Here is a 16032-nt window from a genome sequence, read left to right as displayed (position 1 = left end):
TATTATTTTAGATTAAGAGTGAGATATTCTAAATATTTTATACTTCGATATTTGTTATATTTTGCTCTATATATAGAGTATATCAATAAAATACAAAAACATGTTCCTCCGTATAACATATCACATATATCTCTCATATATCTTTTATATCTCTCATATTATCAAAAGCCCTAAAAATCCCAATATATCAATAGTCAAAACTACTCTTTATAAGATTCAACCAATTTTGTGATTAACTTTTTTCTTTGTTTTTTCCTTCAATACGAACTTTTTTTTAATTAAATTTATCTTTGACCAATAACCAACATAATAATTATATTTTGTTAAAGATACATTATTTGTTTATTTGATTTTGTATTGTATATATTAAATAATTTAATGTATACGAATTAAATATTAATATCACATTCATGCTTCTATAGATAACATGTCGTCATATAAGTTAAAAATTAGTTGGTAGCAAATGCAGGATTAAAGTTACCGACTTTTTAAATGCGTGGACCAATTTGAAGTAATTAAAACTATAAGATTAACAATTGTTTTATTTTAAAATAAATGATATAAAATGACGAATTAAAACTAGAAAAACCAAAATTTCCCATTCTTAAGATTAGAAGATCCAAAAATACAACTAACCTTTCTTTTTATTTTCTCGTCATTCTTGTTTACTACCTTATTCTTTAAAAATGGTATTCATCTAATTAAATCAATTTCTAACTAACTCAACATAAGTTTTATATTTAACACATAAATATAATTTGAATATTTAAACAAAAAATATTTTCAAGTACCATTGTTAAAAGGCATTTTTTTTAAGTTGTAGTATATCGAAACATCATAATTTTTTTCTCGAAAAATTTAAGGATACATAAAAATTTCTATTTATATGTATATCTTGAGCGTGGTATTAGATACTGCAAACTACAATTTATTGATGAATGGAACAGTTCATATTTAAAAGCGTTGACAAAATTTCTTTACATTTTCTTGCACTGTTATTTTACTTCTCTTGAAGCTTTAGATAAATAAATACAAAGAGCCACATATCTATAAATATTTCGTAGAACAATGCTCCTTAAAGAATGCCTAGAGACATGCTTACCACATAAAGGTCCTGAAAGGGTCAAAATTACCCGTTTTAGAGGAAGTTTCAGATCAAATTTACATTCTCTTTGACTTGCACTCACTTTATGCATTTTCACCTTGTTTGATGAATTTTCTGTAGCATTTATGCCACTACCTTGTTATTGTTGCAATAAAGTTTCAACTGGGTTTGTTGCGTAGTGTGCATTTCTTGGGAAAAATGGATGGGGTTTTTCGATGTATTGATGGAAGATATGATGTATCTTTGGCAGATTCTACCATGATGTGGATCGTGCACTATGCCATGAACAAAGCTCAGGAGAAAATGAAGGGAAAAACAGGAGTGCTAGAGCGGTTGAATGAGATATCAAAGTTCTATGAGTTAGCAGTGATGCAACTTGAAGGTTGTCTAAGCATTGTTCATGCAGAGACTGAAAGCAGCTTTCTTGAGAGCAACCATGAAGAGGTACTTGATGACTTGAGAGACATAAAGCATCGCCTTCAATGGCGTTTGAAGGAAACGGAATTAGCCATAGTAGAGAAGGACAAAGAGTTGATACAGAGATTAGAAAACGAGTTGCAACTTAGGCATGCTTTAGAGCTGAAAGAAAGACAATTGGTTGCTTTGGGAGTTAGCCATGAGGTTGAAACAAGAAGTTTCGATGCTGAGAATGATCAAACAACAAGAAATGAGAATAAAGATGGTGGTGGTGATGAAGGTTTTTGTGAGCTGAGAGCTGGTGAGGATGAACCACAACATGAAGTGTTGAGTAAGGTACAAAACAATGGTGTTGGTGGGAAAAAGGTTGAGGAGATGGGTTCTGATATTGAGATACTGAAGGAGACTATGGATCTTGCTTTTGGGAAGATGCAATCTGCACTTTTCTTGTGCGAGATGAGGCCAAAAGAGAGGGAATGGAAGTTGGCAATTGAGAAAGATGTGATGTCTATATTAATTGGAACCTCCATAAGGAGTTTTCAAGAGAACATTGAAGAACAAGTGAAGAAAGATGAGAATCATGTTGTGAATGTTTGGAAGGAGCAATGGCCAAGGTTGATGAATGAGTTTACAAGTTTGCAGCATGAGTTTTCCTATTTCTATGACACATATCCTGAAGATTCTGATTGTTCATCACTTTCTTCCCCAGTAAAGCCTTCTTCCCCAACAAGGCCTTCTTCACCTGAAGGAAGTCATGAAATGCCTAACAGGTTCTCTCAGAGGGTGGAAGAGACAGAAAAGTCTGCAGAAGATGAAGAAAATGAAGATCGGAGCAAGTATGTTGCAAAGTTGATAAAGAGTCATGAGTCCATTATTCGCCGGAAGAGTGAAGAAATGAATTTGAGTAAGCATGGAATATTGCAAGAAAGAAAGGCTTCATATTCCAGGAGAAGAAGGGAACTGAATCGTGTGAAAGAAAGAATCCATGTTGTCACTGAAAAATTGGACAATTTTATATATCGGAATGTTAAACTTAGTGAATCTCTTTTCAAGCAAAGATGTGTTCGTGACACAGAACCATTTTCAATGGGGCAGTTATCAGAAGTAGATGAGAGTCATACTAGCAAGGCTGCTGAAAGTCAGAGAAGTTATGAAGAGAAGTTAAAAGAAATTTGTGATGCTGAAACTAAAAAACTGGAGGAATTAGAAATGGTGTCACCAAGAGACAAGGAATTTAACGTAAATCAAAATTTGAAATCAGAAAATGTGTTTGGTTCTATAGATGATCAAGCAGAAGAGTTCAATAGAAAATTGCTCAACTTTGAGTTGGAGAAGCAAATACAGGAGCATGTATGTAAGTGTTACTTAAGGGAAGTAATGAATGAGTGGAACGAGAACATAGAAAAACAAACAATTGAAAGAAAGATCAGAGAGGACATAAATCTGATTTTCTTGTCTGAGGCAGCAAAGCAAGAACTTTCCTTAATCAAAGAACAAAGCAGAGAAGCTAAGGGAAGTTGTTTACAGTGCTTGACATGTAGTAACCAAGTAGATGAAAAAATAAACAGCACCATAAGTGAGGATATATCCATGTTTATCATTCGGAAAACTGTGGATGAATTCAACAAAAAGATGGTAGATTGCGAAGTAAACAGTGTCATATCAGAACAGATACATCAGATTGTCTTTGGTGAAACATTGAAAAACTTGGTCAATGTTGCAAGTTTTGTTTCAAAGGAGCATAGAGAAAACAGGAAAAAATTTCTGGATCAGTTGCAGTTTATGTCTATTGAAAGTTTTCTGAAGGAAGATGTGAACATGGTTGTATTCAAAGTCATGCTTGAGGAATGGAGATGGGAACTAGATGACTACTATATGGAGAATTACATCAAAGAGAAGGTAGACCAAGTTGTGATGGTTGAAACATTGAATGATGCCTTTTTCTTGAGCATGGAAGTTAATTCATTGGTTGAAGACAATTCCATGGAAGATGATTGTTCTACCTCTTCTATGATGTTAAAGCAACTTTGGAAAGATGAGGGAGAAGAAAACTTGACAACTATACTGTTAGAGTCTCTACTTAGTTGTTTTGAGGCAGAGGAGAATCTGATGCTAAGTGCAAAGTGTGAGATCAAGGAACAATGCAGGCAACTAGACTTGGGTTCAGAACGTGGAGACCTACATGAGCATGAAATATTTGAAGATTTGATAACTGCAGAAGAAGAAACATTCTCTTCACTGACCAGCAAGGTAGAAAATGTGTTGCAACAATTAGGTATAGGCAAGGCACTTCTGAGGCACTTAGGCACCAGCTTAGGCCACAGTCTACGTGATTCAAACAATTTTCAGAATCAAATGTCAAATAATGAAGAAGGTCAATTGAGGCTGTCTTCTACTGCTTTCATGCCCCTTTTGAATCTTTTACTGACATTTGGAGAATTTGAGCCAATGATATGCCAGAAGTTTGAGATGATGGCTTTGAGGTATTTCACCATCATTGTTCATCACTGTTTTTCACATGGATACCATCTACCTATTATATGATTTTTCCTTCCTCTTACATTTTCTCTAACTATTCATACAGATTGGAAAAGATGAAAGATTGTTTGGATCCTCTTATTGAGTTGATTGGTTGCTTCAGAAGCAAGGAATTACTTTATCAGAAGGCTTTCATTAAAAGGTGCCAGAATCTCCAAAAGGCTGAAGCTGAGGTCTGTAGCATAACCTCAAACTTTGTACATTCATGAAATTTAAAGGGTCATTCAGTTTGAGAAATGATTTTTATGTTTCCATTTTTAGTTACAAAAATATCACTTTTTTCACTTTTTTTTTTCTTGTTTTCAAATGTTTGAATAGGAAACATTGAAAGTAAAGACTGAAAACAGCAAACATAAGAAAGTTGTTTTCACTGTCTTTCTCAGACCAAACTGTCCTAATATTTAAGGTTATTCACCTTCTTGCAAATGCTAGTAATCATTGGAGAAACAGTCAAAATCTAAAGCTTTTCTGTTTAAATATAGGTTGATCTTCTTGGTGATCAAGTTGATGCACTTTTAACGTTACTTGAGAAGATATATGCAACCCTTCATCAGCATGCACCAGCTTTGCAGCAGTTCTTTGAGGTGAAAAGTTCATATTCTAGTTGATTTTCCAGTTAAAACTATGGCCTGCCCTCAAATTATTTTGAAAGATCATGCTCTTAGTTTATATCTTAATTCTTAAATTTGTTGCACCATTATTCTTTAATTATTTTTCTTTTTCATTTGTTCTAATCTTTGACAGGTCTATAACATTTTGGAGCTGATAAAAAGAGAACTGATTAGTGGATCTGTTGAATCTGTAATTGGTGTCGTGTCATAAACAAATGTATGTTGCAGAACATTTATATTTCTGTTAGCAATATGTGGCTACTATTCATAAAAGCACAGAAAAATGGTTTCCTCTATCAGAACTTTTACAAGAAAATAGGAGCTCATACCAAAGCAAAAAAATAAGAGTTGGAAGTATCAAGTTCAAGAACAATTATACTAACCAAACATTTACATAAACCTTCTTTTTGTAAATTCTAGAATTCATTAAAGAGTAGTTTATGTACATACTGAAGCAGAAAGAACCAAATCTTTTAGTAAGGCTTCAAGCTTTGCAGCATTTTCTGCAACTCAAATGTAATGAGCTTGTTCTATGTTCCTTTAAATGCTTCATTCCCAAACTTTGGCACCATGTCTTCAAATATCTCCTACTCTTCAAATTCAACACAAATGTGACATGATTCTATTGCAAAATCAGGCATGAGAAGGAGAATTTTGGTAGATGTTTGAACAGGAAAAAAAAATGGCATTTATGAGTGCAGTGCTGGTATATCTTGCAGGATTTGCTCCACCACAATGCCACATGCAAACAATTCAGCCACAAGAAGTGCTACATTTGCATTTAAAAATTCCTTTTGACCATAAAGCTCAGGTTCCCTCTTGTGCATTGCCCATGCCATAGCTGGTGGAAGAACTCCATAGAGCACTGTCATGCAATATCCCCCCTAGTACACAATAAAACATCAACAACCACTAACCACAGGAAACAGAATTTATCTATGTACATAAAGAGCTTTTGATTGATCAATTGAATTGATAAAACAGTTTTTTGGAAAAATTTAATTACAGAAATTCCACCTTATTTTCATTTTAGGATAAATGATCAACTAGGTCCATGAATGTGTAATGTTGTCCATTTAGTCACTGAAAGAATGAAAAATCATATCTAGTCTTTGAAAGTGTAAAAAGGGTTTTGCTCCTGAATATTAAAACTCAATGACAAAATAGTCGTTTATTTAGTGTCAGATTGGTCCTTAAAATTTCATTTTACTGACAAAATGGTCCATAAAACTTAACTGCAGAATGCAATTGTCACACTTTTTACAAATTCAGTGACCAAATCAAATTTCTCATTCTTTCAAGAGCTAAATTGAGAGTGTATCATATTCATTGTTCTTGTATAAATTTTGAAAACGCAAAATAAGGTGACATTATTGTAATTAAAAGTAAAAACAAAGAAATGTTTTCTCAAACCAAAACTACCACTTAATCTTTCAATGCCACACAGACAGAAAGACCTCTTTCTCAGCTTACAGCAATATCTGTGGCAGCAGAGAATGCATCCGGAAATGTTGTTGAGACAAACAGTGAGGGAGCAACTACCATTGTTACAGCTGTGAAATTTGTTTTATTCCTGCTCCACCAATTTCCCTGTCCAAAAAACTTCATTCATTACAGCATAGCATGATTCTTTGTTAACTGTGTTATAGGGTAAAAGAAGTAAAGAGTAACACAAGGTTTGCACCCACTTATATACCGTAAATTGACTTTATTTCTAGTCGATATGGGATTTCCAATAACGGTTGTAATTAGCATAGATATTAAAGGAGCATAATTTAGTTTTACCTTTTCTGTGGGAGGGGAATGCCAGGTTCCATTTTTAAGTTGCTCCTTGAAGAACTCTGTGAAGGCTAGGAGGGTGCCAATAAGTGATGTACCTACTACCAAAAGTGAGAAGGCAGCGACCATAATTGAAACCCCATTGTTTCTCAACCTAAAAAATTGACATTTATGAGTTTTCGTTGATTGAGGTGCAGCTTGAGAGGCTCTATCGCTCTTTGTTTCACAAAAGTGTAAAAGCTTGCATCAATACTTTCATATACATAATATATTAGAAGTCTAATTACTTTGTGTAGTTCATGTAACCAATCTTTTCTGCTAGGATTAGACTTTGTTACAGAAGATTTTGCTGAGTGAGTTTTACACAAGGTTTCTCAAAATTGCCTCTAACTTCATATTTACATTACATAGCAACCAGGGGCGGATCATCATGGGTGCAGGGGCCTTGACCCCCCCCCCCCCCCAAAATTTTGAAACTTTTTTTACAATAAATATTTTGATTTTTTTATTATAAATATTAGGTATTTTAATTTTATTTTGTTATAAATATTAAATTAAATATTTTATTTCTTTTATAAACATAATAATTAATACTAATAAATAATAAAATATAAAATCAAATATAATAAAGAATAAAGATTAAAAAATTTATCAAGATATTTTTAATTATTTGTTTTCATTATAGATTGTGTTTTTCATAAATTGTTTTCATATTTCATTCTCATCTGTTTTCTTTTGTTTCTAAAAAGAAAAAGATCTATTATTTTTTCTCTTATTTCTCCTTTATTTTCTTCCATCCTCAAGGAAGAAAAGAAGAAAGTAATTCTTTCGTCTCACTTGATAGTGAAATATTAATTCAATAATTTATTTAATGAGCCTATTTTATATGTCTATGTCTTGAATTTCTTACAAATTATTCTCATCTTCCATTCTTACCTATGTTCTTTTCTTTCGGAAGAGAAAAAAATCAATTATTTTTGCTTTCATCTCTCAACTGTTCTCTTCCATTCGAAGAAATAAAGAAGAAGGTAATTCTTTTTTGTCTCACTTGATAGTGAAATATTAGTTTAATAATTTCTCTTTTATATTAATTTTTTATTTTATCAACATAGAAGAAAAAATGATTGTACTGTGTATTTTTTATAATTGAATTTTAAGTGTGGTTTGATTATCATCGAATTTTCTTTTGGTATTTATGTCTCTCAATTTTTTATTAGATTATGATAAATCACTTTTTAGTATTTTTTTCTTAAAATAGGTATATTGATGAAGAATAAAGGAATAGATTATTTAAATAGGTATATTGATAAATCATTTTTGGTATTTATGTCTCTCAATTTTCTTCGTATACTTCATTTTTTATTGTGTTAGTGACAATAATGAAATGTATAAATTTTGGATGTATTATTTGGACACCCCCATCAATGTTGGTCAAGATCCACCACTGATAGCAACACAATTGTTCCTAAAGTATTTTACTAGGGAAAAATTACCTGTATAACAAGGCAACAGGGTCAACCACTTGTTTTGCTTCAGCTGCAAGACCAAGAGAAACTGCATTCCAGACAAGCACTGCCACCAGTGGCACAAGAGCACCAATAAAAACTGAAGCTTTTATACGACGAAGGTCACCTTCCAAATAAGTGCAAATGACTGCAATGTTTGTAAAGCCAAATGCTTTAGCAAAACCATACTCATAGAATTTAGAACAACCCAGAACAACTCATGAACAAATTCATATAAGAGATCAAGTAGCAACATCCAATGTACAACCTTAAGATAATGAATTTATAACACTGTGTGTTTATATGGCTTATATTGCTGCTTTTGTTCATCATATAAGAGATGAAGTAACCAACCCAAATGCTTTTGTTTTCATTCTTACATGGGGTTATATCATGAAACACAAGGGAAAAAATAATAACAGGTATGGTTGGTGGAATCTTTGTCCAGTCACTAAGGCCTTCAACTCCTGACCATCCCCCAAAAACAACAGCTAGCACCTCAATAACCAGTAATAAACCTGCAAATAAGAACTTATACAATATCAGTTTTAGAACTTATGCATCAGAAGAGAAAGGTTGAACATAGTTTAGTACTTACATTACAAGTGCCATGTATTCTCAATTTAGTTGTTAATTATAGTAAGAACTTAATAAATTAGTCCTTGTATAAGCAAACATTGTGCATTATGCATTTAACATAATGAAACAATATTGTGCAAAATATGGTCAAATTAGCACAATGCTAATTACAATTTAGAAACATGCATAGCTAAAATATTTATGTACCAATCAAGGAAGCAGTGAGATACTGGTTCACTCTATCAGTGGCTTGGGTTCCCCAAATTGAGATAAGCATTGTGAAGAGAACGGTGAATAGAGAGCCTGAAACTGGTGCTGGGAGATTGATGAGTTGGAAAAGAATCTCCCCAGACTTGCAACTATATGCAACCATGGAACTATATCCCAAGAAAACATAAGCAACAGTGGCTACTGTTCCACCCCACTCACCAAGTGTCTCTTGGGCCATGGTTCTGATAGAAATAACATCCAACTCATTTTCTTCCTCTTTCCTTCCTTTCTTGTTCATCAAAGCCACATTTATTTCAACCAGCAAAAATGCTTCAACGAGGAGAAAGATCCAACACACTATTACTGATATAGAACTTGGAATAATTCCCTGCAATGGTGCATAAATGTTTTGGACATGTTAAAATAAAGAAAACTGTTTTTTTATTTTTTTTCTTAAGTAAAACATGTTTTTCCCCTCAAAATATCTTGAAATTCGGTTTTAGTCTCTTATTATAAAGTAAAAACACATGTTTCCATGCAAAGACTAAAAAAAATTATTGAATTTTTACAGGAACTAAAGCTCAAATTTTTAGATATTTTGAAGGACAGAACATCTTTTTTCTGCAGGTGATAGAGAAAAGGGAGTACAGCAGGGAAGGCTTTCTCTGGAAGTGCAAGAATTCCAGTACCAATACTAGTACCAATGATAAGGGCAACTGCACCAACAACAGTACCCTCTTTCTTCTCAGCTACTTTGCTAGTTTCTTTGCTCAATTCATTGGAGAACTTTTGTGCCTTTCTACCATAGATCCTCCTTCTAATCAATGGCTTTTGTTGTTGCCAATGGAGGTAGCACAAATACTTGTGATAGCTTCTGCTGGGAGAAGTTTGAACTCATCATATAAGATGCTGACACAAAAAGAGTAGATACACTTCTACAATACAATATTATAGAGAATGAATCATGTAAATCATGTCATACTTGCTCATTTTAAAGACAAATTTTGTTGTTGTTGTTGTGTTCCCATGTAGATTTCTTGTCCATGATGGATTTGGTTTTGCATTTCTGTGGATTTTGAGATGCAAATGTGAAGAGTGAAATGAAGTAATGCATCTAGAGTCCATGAGAAAAAGAAAAAGGTACAAATGGCTAAGGTGAACCAATTTGTTTGGTCTCCAAATATCTTGTTAAATGGTCCCTACAATAGATTCTAAAGAGTCGAGTGTTCTTTTTCCCTTCACAAAAGCATACTCATATTTTTAGATTAGTGATCAATAAAAATATGATAGAAAATAAGGCTTAAATATGGTCCTTTTTTTTTTCTTGTAAGTTACTTTTGGTATATGTATTTTTATTTTTTAATTTCAATTACTATTATTTTATTTTAACTTTTTTTTTCTATAAATTTATTTTTCTGTTGTTTTTATAATAAGGGAAGAATTTACTTTTATTCCTTGTCAACTTTTTTAACACCACCAGTTCAAATATATAAATGGTTTAATTATTCGGATAGTCCCTACTTTGGAGGTAATGTGTTAAATTGGTCTCCACTTTTAAAAAAGTGTCAATTGGGTACCCAAATTCGTTTAAGTGCATCAATCAAGTCCATCTCATTAGTTTTCAAGAAACGATGTTAAAGGTATGGTGATGTGGAAGATGATGCTGTAAGAAGTAGTTCCTCCTCTGATTTATCTTCCACAACCTTAACATCTTCTTGAGAGTCTTGGGATTTGCATACCTTATTCACATATCCCAATTGACCGCATTTGTGGCATTTTACATCTAGCCTCCACCCACAACATTGAGGTTGATTACCTTTTCTCTTGCAATATGGACAAGATGGAAAAACCTGTGTGTTATTATATTTGCTCCCTCTGTTGTTTTTAACTATGAGATAATTCTCTTCAGTGTGATTTTAAAACCTTCAACCTCTGCATGATCTTCTCTCATTAATTTTCTTTGTTCTTATGCTTGTAAGGCATGTATCATGATAAAGGATTGATCCCTACCAAGGATGATGGTCCATGGCACATGCTTAGAAAAAAGGGAGTTCCTTGATCCCTTTGCTTTTATTTTCTTTTATTTAAAATTCCATTAAGTTGGCTTGGTTGACTATTTTTAAGTTGACTTGTTGACCTTGACTTTGGGTTGACGTGTTGACTCAAAGGATTAGCTTAACCTAAAGCCAACATGCTAATTCAAAATTAACTTGTGTTTGTAGGTTCATTAAGAGGTGGGACAAGGAAGGACAAGTGACCCATTTAGATGGCTTTTGGAGAGCACATGTGGAGAAAAGAGAAGTAGCAAAGCTTTCTAGAAACATCTAGAAAGGATGACCAAATGCCTTGGCCTCCAAGAAGTCTAGAAACATCTAGAAGGAGCATCCACCTTGCCTTGGCCAAGAAAGCTTCTAGAATGTGTCCATGTGCTCCTTTTTTTACCTACTTTCTAGACTCTAGGTTTTGTTATTTGCATTATAATCCTTTTTAACTTATTTGTTTTTGCTAAGAGGCCCCTAGACACTTCTATTTAAAGGGACCTCTAACACTTGTACAAGGGTTGATCATTTTGGAGAAATTAAACACCTTTGTGTATCAACCATTGTGAGAGTCTTCCTCCTTAGGAAGTGGAGTTCTTTTAAGCCTTATCTTGAATCTTGATTCAAGTGGCGTCACACATCCACTCATCTTCAAGGTTGCCATGGCTTCTTCTAGCCTAGCCTTGTAGTGGCGTACTTCTCATATTTTTATCATTCCTTTCCTTTCCATTTTATGTTTTCTTCTTCTTTGTGTGTGTGACTTGGGTTTTACTCTTTTTATGTGTTGTTCACTCTTTTTTTTTTTGAATCAATCCATTCTTCTCTTCTCTAGAACCTTGGAAAGGAACTTTCACATCTAGATAGCTTGCTATCTTAATGTCCAGTGGGGATTTCCTTGGTTTTCTTAATCAACCATCACCATATTCAATAATATTCTAAAAGGAACAAGATAATCCTACATCATTTGATATCAGATCTAGGTTGTCCTTGAATATGATGTTTTCATGTTCTAACCTTGTCTTGTGTAGCTATCTTTGAACGGTCCACATAAAAATAGTGCTGGCAACAATGTGTGCATTTTTGAAAACAATATTGCAGCTAGCTCAGTGGTCCAAAAGTAACGTTCTTTGTATCAAAAGAAAGCCCTGTGAGTCTAGTTTCCAACAAAAAAAGAATGAACGCATTTGGAGTTCTTTGGAAAGAGTTATGATGAAATGAGTGAGCATGGGTTAAAGTTGCTGAGAATACGAAAAACAACGCTTTCAGGTTATGTTGTGACAATTTTGGCTTCGGTTTTGTGACTCTTTTGCTCCTAAATGTGGTTGGATAACATGTCTTTGGATGCTTAGTCATGGAACTTCAAATCCATGAGTTTAAATGCATGATAGCTACATGTTTGTGTCTTTGTGTATGTCACGTTGAGTCTTTAAATGTGCCTAACTTTTGCTTGAGTCATATGTCATATGTTAGCTTGAAGTTTTCTTGTTCTTGTTATTCCAAGTATTTGGATATTGCATTCACTTTATGTCTTGCTTGATGTATGCTCCTTGAAATTGATTTTGGCCTAAAATTTGAGGAACTAAGTGTCCAAGACACCTAAAAACATTGTCTTTCTATCTTATGAAATTTGTGAAAGAAGAAAAATCTTAACACCTTTTTTACTCATTTGCCAAGGGAAAACTTGCTCTTTGGTGAACCAAAAGTGCAATTTTGATTAGGTGTTATGCTACTAGTTTTCATATTAAAATTGTGGGTGATATTGGCTAATTAGTTTCATTCTTAACTTGGCTATTATCTTTCTTAGTGTATGCATGATTTAAGACTTAGTGTGACATGTTCAAGTACTTTCCATAGGGTCTTTAAATGGGCTTTTCTTGTTTGTTTTGGTAAAAGTTTTGTCATATAATTTTCTTTCATTAGAGTTTAACTTGCTTGGCTTTGTGCTTTTCTTGCTTGTCCTTAAGTAATCTTTGTTTTGTCTTAGTTGTTTTCTTCCTTTGTTCTCTTTTAAGTTTGGTGGCCGACCCACTTGAGTTTGTGGTTCAGAAGGTTTCAAAAACTTTAAAAGTATTTCACTCCTTTTGGTGGATTTGAGTGTAGCCTTGCCTTGTGTGGGGGAGAGTGATCTAAACACTTGGGTGAAATTCTTTGGACCATACTTAGTCTCGCGTTTGGTTAGGGATGGCAAAACGGGCCAACCCAACCCGTTTCAGCCCAACCCGCTGATGGCCCAAAAAAAACGGGTTGGATCGGGTCAGCCTATGTAATGAAAACGGGTAGAGAAACCAAACTCGTCCCGTAACTGACCAGGTTCATGGGTTAACGGGCTGACCCACCATCTTTAAAGAAAGAATAGAAACCCTAATCTGAAGAAGGGAGTATCAGGCAAATCAAAACAAAATCTAGCGAAATCAGGATCTGGCGAAATCAAAGCAAGATCCAACGAAATGAAAACAAATAAAGGCAAGATCTTGGAAAAATCAAAGTAAAATCAATACAATCCCAAACATATTAATAACAATCACAACAAAAATTACAGAAATTGGGACAAAATCAAGAGAATCACAAAACAAAATAAAGTTTTAAAGAAATTGTCGTCTCTCTGCGGCGTCGCAACATCGTCGCTTTGGCTTGCCATAAATCTGTGATGTGAGTGCGGTGGATCAAGTGGTGGTAGCTTGCGTGAAGGTGGTTCAAGTGGTGGTGGCTCGCATGAAGGTGGTTTGAGTTGTGGTGGCGGCTCGCGCGGTGGTGGTAGTCACTCGCGTGGTGGTGGTCATTCAAGGTGTTTTTTGCATGGTGACAACTCTCTCTTGTGTAGGGGTGAGAATGATGAAGTGTTGAGAATAGGTGAGAAAGATGAACGGGTGAATGAGATGGAACAGAGAAAGTGAGAGTGGAAGAGGGTTGCGAAAAAGATGAAAGACCAAAGTATTGATTTACTGAACATTCATCACCACACAAAGCAACCACTGCACTGCACCTGCTCTGCACGTGGTTTTTAATTAATTAAGGCAGGCTACAGGTTAGCCCGTTTTAGCCTGCGGGTTAGCTCGTCGGGTTGGCGGGTTGGGCGAGCCGGGTTAATTTGGGCTAACAGGTTGATTTTCTTATCCTGACCCGCATTATTAGGGTCGGGTTAGCGGGTCGGCCCATTGGCCTCGGCCCTTTTTGACATTCCTAGGTTTGGTTACCTATTGTCACTAATATCTTCTTTTTTTCTCGGACTTTGAGTTTTGTGATAGGAAAGTGAGATGGTGACTCCCATGGCCACTCAAGTTGCATTGGGAGACCTTGGTAAAATATTGCAACAAATGGAGCTAAATAGAAGAGAAGATAGAGCTCATCATGAAAGAGTCCTCCAAGCACACATTCAAATGCAAATGCAACAAATTCAACAAATGCAACAACAATTGCAACAATTCCAACAAATAGAGGCTAGGGAAATAAAGCATTCTAGGCGCCAACCATCACAAAAGAAGGAAACTCCAAAGATTCCTAAGTTCTATGGTGGATGTGATCCCAAAATCTACCTTGATTGGGAAGCTCAAGTGGAACAAATTTTCAATGAAAATCATGTAAAGGATCAAGCACAAGTTGATCTAGTAGTGTTAGGATTTTTGGAGTATGCCAAAACTTGGTGGCATAAAGTTTGTAAAAATTATGACCAAGGGCCACCCGCGACTTCTTGGATGGACATTAAAACTCTTATGCGCGCTAGATTTGTTCCTCCTTCCTATAGGAAGGAACTTCTTTTGAAGCTCCAAAGGCTTCACCAAGGTTTTATGTGTGTAAGTGAGTACTTTAAAGAATTAGAGTCTCAAATGTTTAGGGTTGGAATAAAAGAAACTAACAAAGAAAAAATGCAAAGGTTTGTGAATGGTCTTAGGAGAGACATACAAGACCAAGTAGAGTTGTATGAGTACTCCACTCTTCAAAATGTTTTCACACTTGCCCTTAGGATTGAAACTCATTTGAATGGTTGGGTATTGTCTTGATAATTGAGTTGTTGTGGGTTCGAACCTTGGCTAGCACAATTTAGCCTTGACTTATTTATGTTTTATTATATTTTTTTTTGTTCTGCTAGGTTAGGGAAAACCTAGAAATACTAGTAGCCGTCAGAGAAATCAAAGAGGTATGGAATAATCAGTTAGAGTGCAATGAATTCACTTGTTAATGGTGTAAATTAATATTTTCGTTTTTTGTGAGTAAAGGACAATTATTAGGCTAATAATTGTGAGAGGAAGGAGAGTTAGAAGTGTAGAAGAGTGGCATTTCGTGTGGATTGTTGGGGAGAGTTCTGGAGGACACAAGAACGTGAGAAAGAAGAGTGTAGAGAGACTTTTCTACAAAGGTTAGAGAAAGTATTGGAGCTAGATCAATTGTGGTGCAAGAAGAACTCTAAGATTTCCAATTGGAGGAAGGAATACAAGGTTAGGGGAGCTCTTTTATGTGTATAATTGTTTTATGATGTTTGTGTAGTATAATGTGTGCATGTTGTGCCTAGGTATGATTAAAACCTTCATTGTTTTCACGTTTCTGGAATTTTACCAGAAACGCCTGTCGGCATTGAAGGTCCACCAGGCGATGCATGAATTATATGTTGTTTTATGGGTCTTTGTGATGAACCGCCTAGCGGCAAGGGTGACTCTGCCAGGCAACGCAAAAACTATGCAAAAATGCTATTTTTCATACTTTTTATGCAGTAGGAACCGCCAGGCGCTGGTTTTATACCGCCATGCGCCAAGCTCTTGATTTCTGGGCATTAGGCACCACAGATTTTTCTGGTCTGCGCAATTTTCGTAAAATTACATTTCTCGATTCGATAATTGTCCGATTTAGGTGAAATGTTGACAAGTGATTCATAACATGTTGTTATTCACTTTGAACGGTGGAGATTTGCATTGGATGTCTGCAGCTAGAGATATACATCACTCATTATCTGGTTGTTTATTTATCTAATTGACTGAGGATGTTTCCCTATTCGTTATAATTTGATGATTGGGGATTTTCATGAACATGAGGATTTTATGAGAATTTGGGGGTTGGATGTAACGTGTGTTGTGCAGTTTATTACTTTGGCTATTTAATAAATGTATGGGTGAATTGAGCGCATGTGTATGCTGGAAACATGATTGTATGTAAATTAGGTGCAACTGGATGATTTAATCATGTATTGGAAGCTTAGGATCGTAATCAGGTGCAAGGGAATTCTGGAATTCCCAGAAAACTGATGCACGACCTGGCGG

At 34.8% G+C, this 16032-nt stretch overlaps 2 protein-coding genes across 5 annotated transcripts; one reads left to right on the top strand and one right to left on the bottom strand.

The window, feature by feature from the left end:
- The first annotated feature begins 1106 nt into the window (after nt 1-1106).
- Nucleotides 1107-4928, top strand: LOC146887088 (WPP domain associated protein). The gene is made up of 4 exons (XM_085672168.1): nt 1107-4005; nt 4107-4233; nt 4543-4644; nt 4805-4928. The coding sequence occupies exons 1-4, from the start codon at nt 1304-1306 to the stop codon at nt 4880-4882; spliced, it is 3009 nt and encodes a 1002-aa protein (XP_085528294.1). The 5' UTR covers nt 1107-1303; the 3' UTR covers nt 4883-4928.
- Nucleotides 4929-5019: 91 nt separating this feature from the next.
- On the bottom strand, nt 5020-9889 carry LOC114181674 (uncharacterized). Of its 4 annotated transcripts, none has more exons than XM_028068186.2 (8): nt 9727-9886; nt 9393-9618; nt 8742-9132; nt 8336-8473; nt 7944-8103; nt 6457-6604; nt 6145-6261; nt 5020-5555 (listed from the first exon to the last, which is right to left on the bottom strand). In XM_028068186.2, exons 1-8 carry the CDS (start codon nt 9867-9869, stop codon nt 5361-5363), a joined length of 1518 nt encoding a protein of 505 aa, XP_027923987.1. In that variant the 5' UTR covers nt 9870-9886; the 3' UTR covers nt 5020-5360. The 4 variants fall into 4 exon arrangements, with proteins under 4 accessions (XP_027923987.1, XP_027923986.1, XP_027923988.1 ...); XM_028068185.2 differs by having other exon boundaries at nt 9393-9621; nt 9727-9885; XM_028068187.2 differs by having other exon boundaries at nt 5416-5555; nt 6094-6261; nt 9393-9621; nt 9727-9889.
- Between the last annotated feature and the right edge of the window lie 6143 nt (nt 9890-16032).

Source organism: Vigna unguiculata, chromosome 4 (genome assembly GCF_037176805.1).
Source record: "Vigna unguiculata cultivar grain cowpea cultivar isolate G323 ecotype 2 chromosome 4, ASM3717680v1, whole genome shotgun sequence".
Lineage (NCBI taxonomy): Eukaryota > Viridiplantae > Streptophyta > Magnoliopsida > Fabales > Fabaceae > Vigna > Vigna unguiculata.
This window is presented reverse-complemented; position numbering and strand designations above follow the sequence as displayed.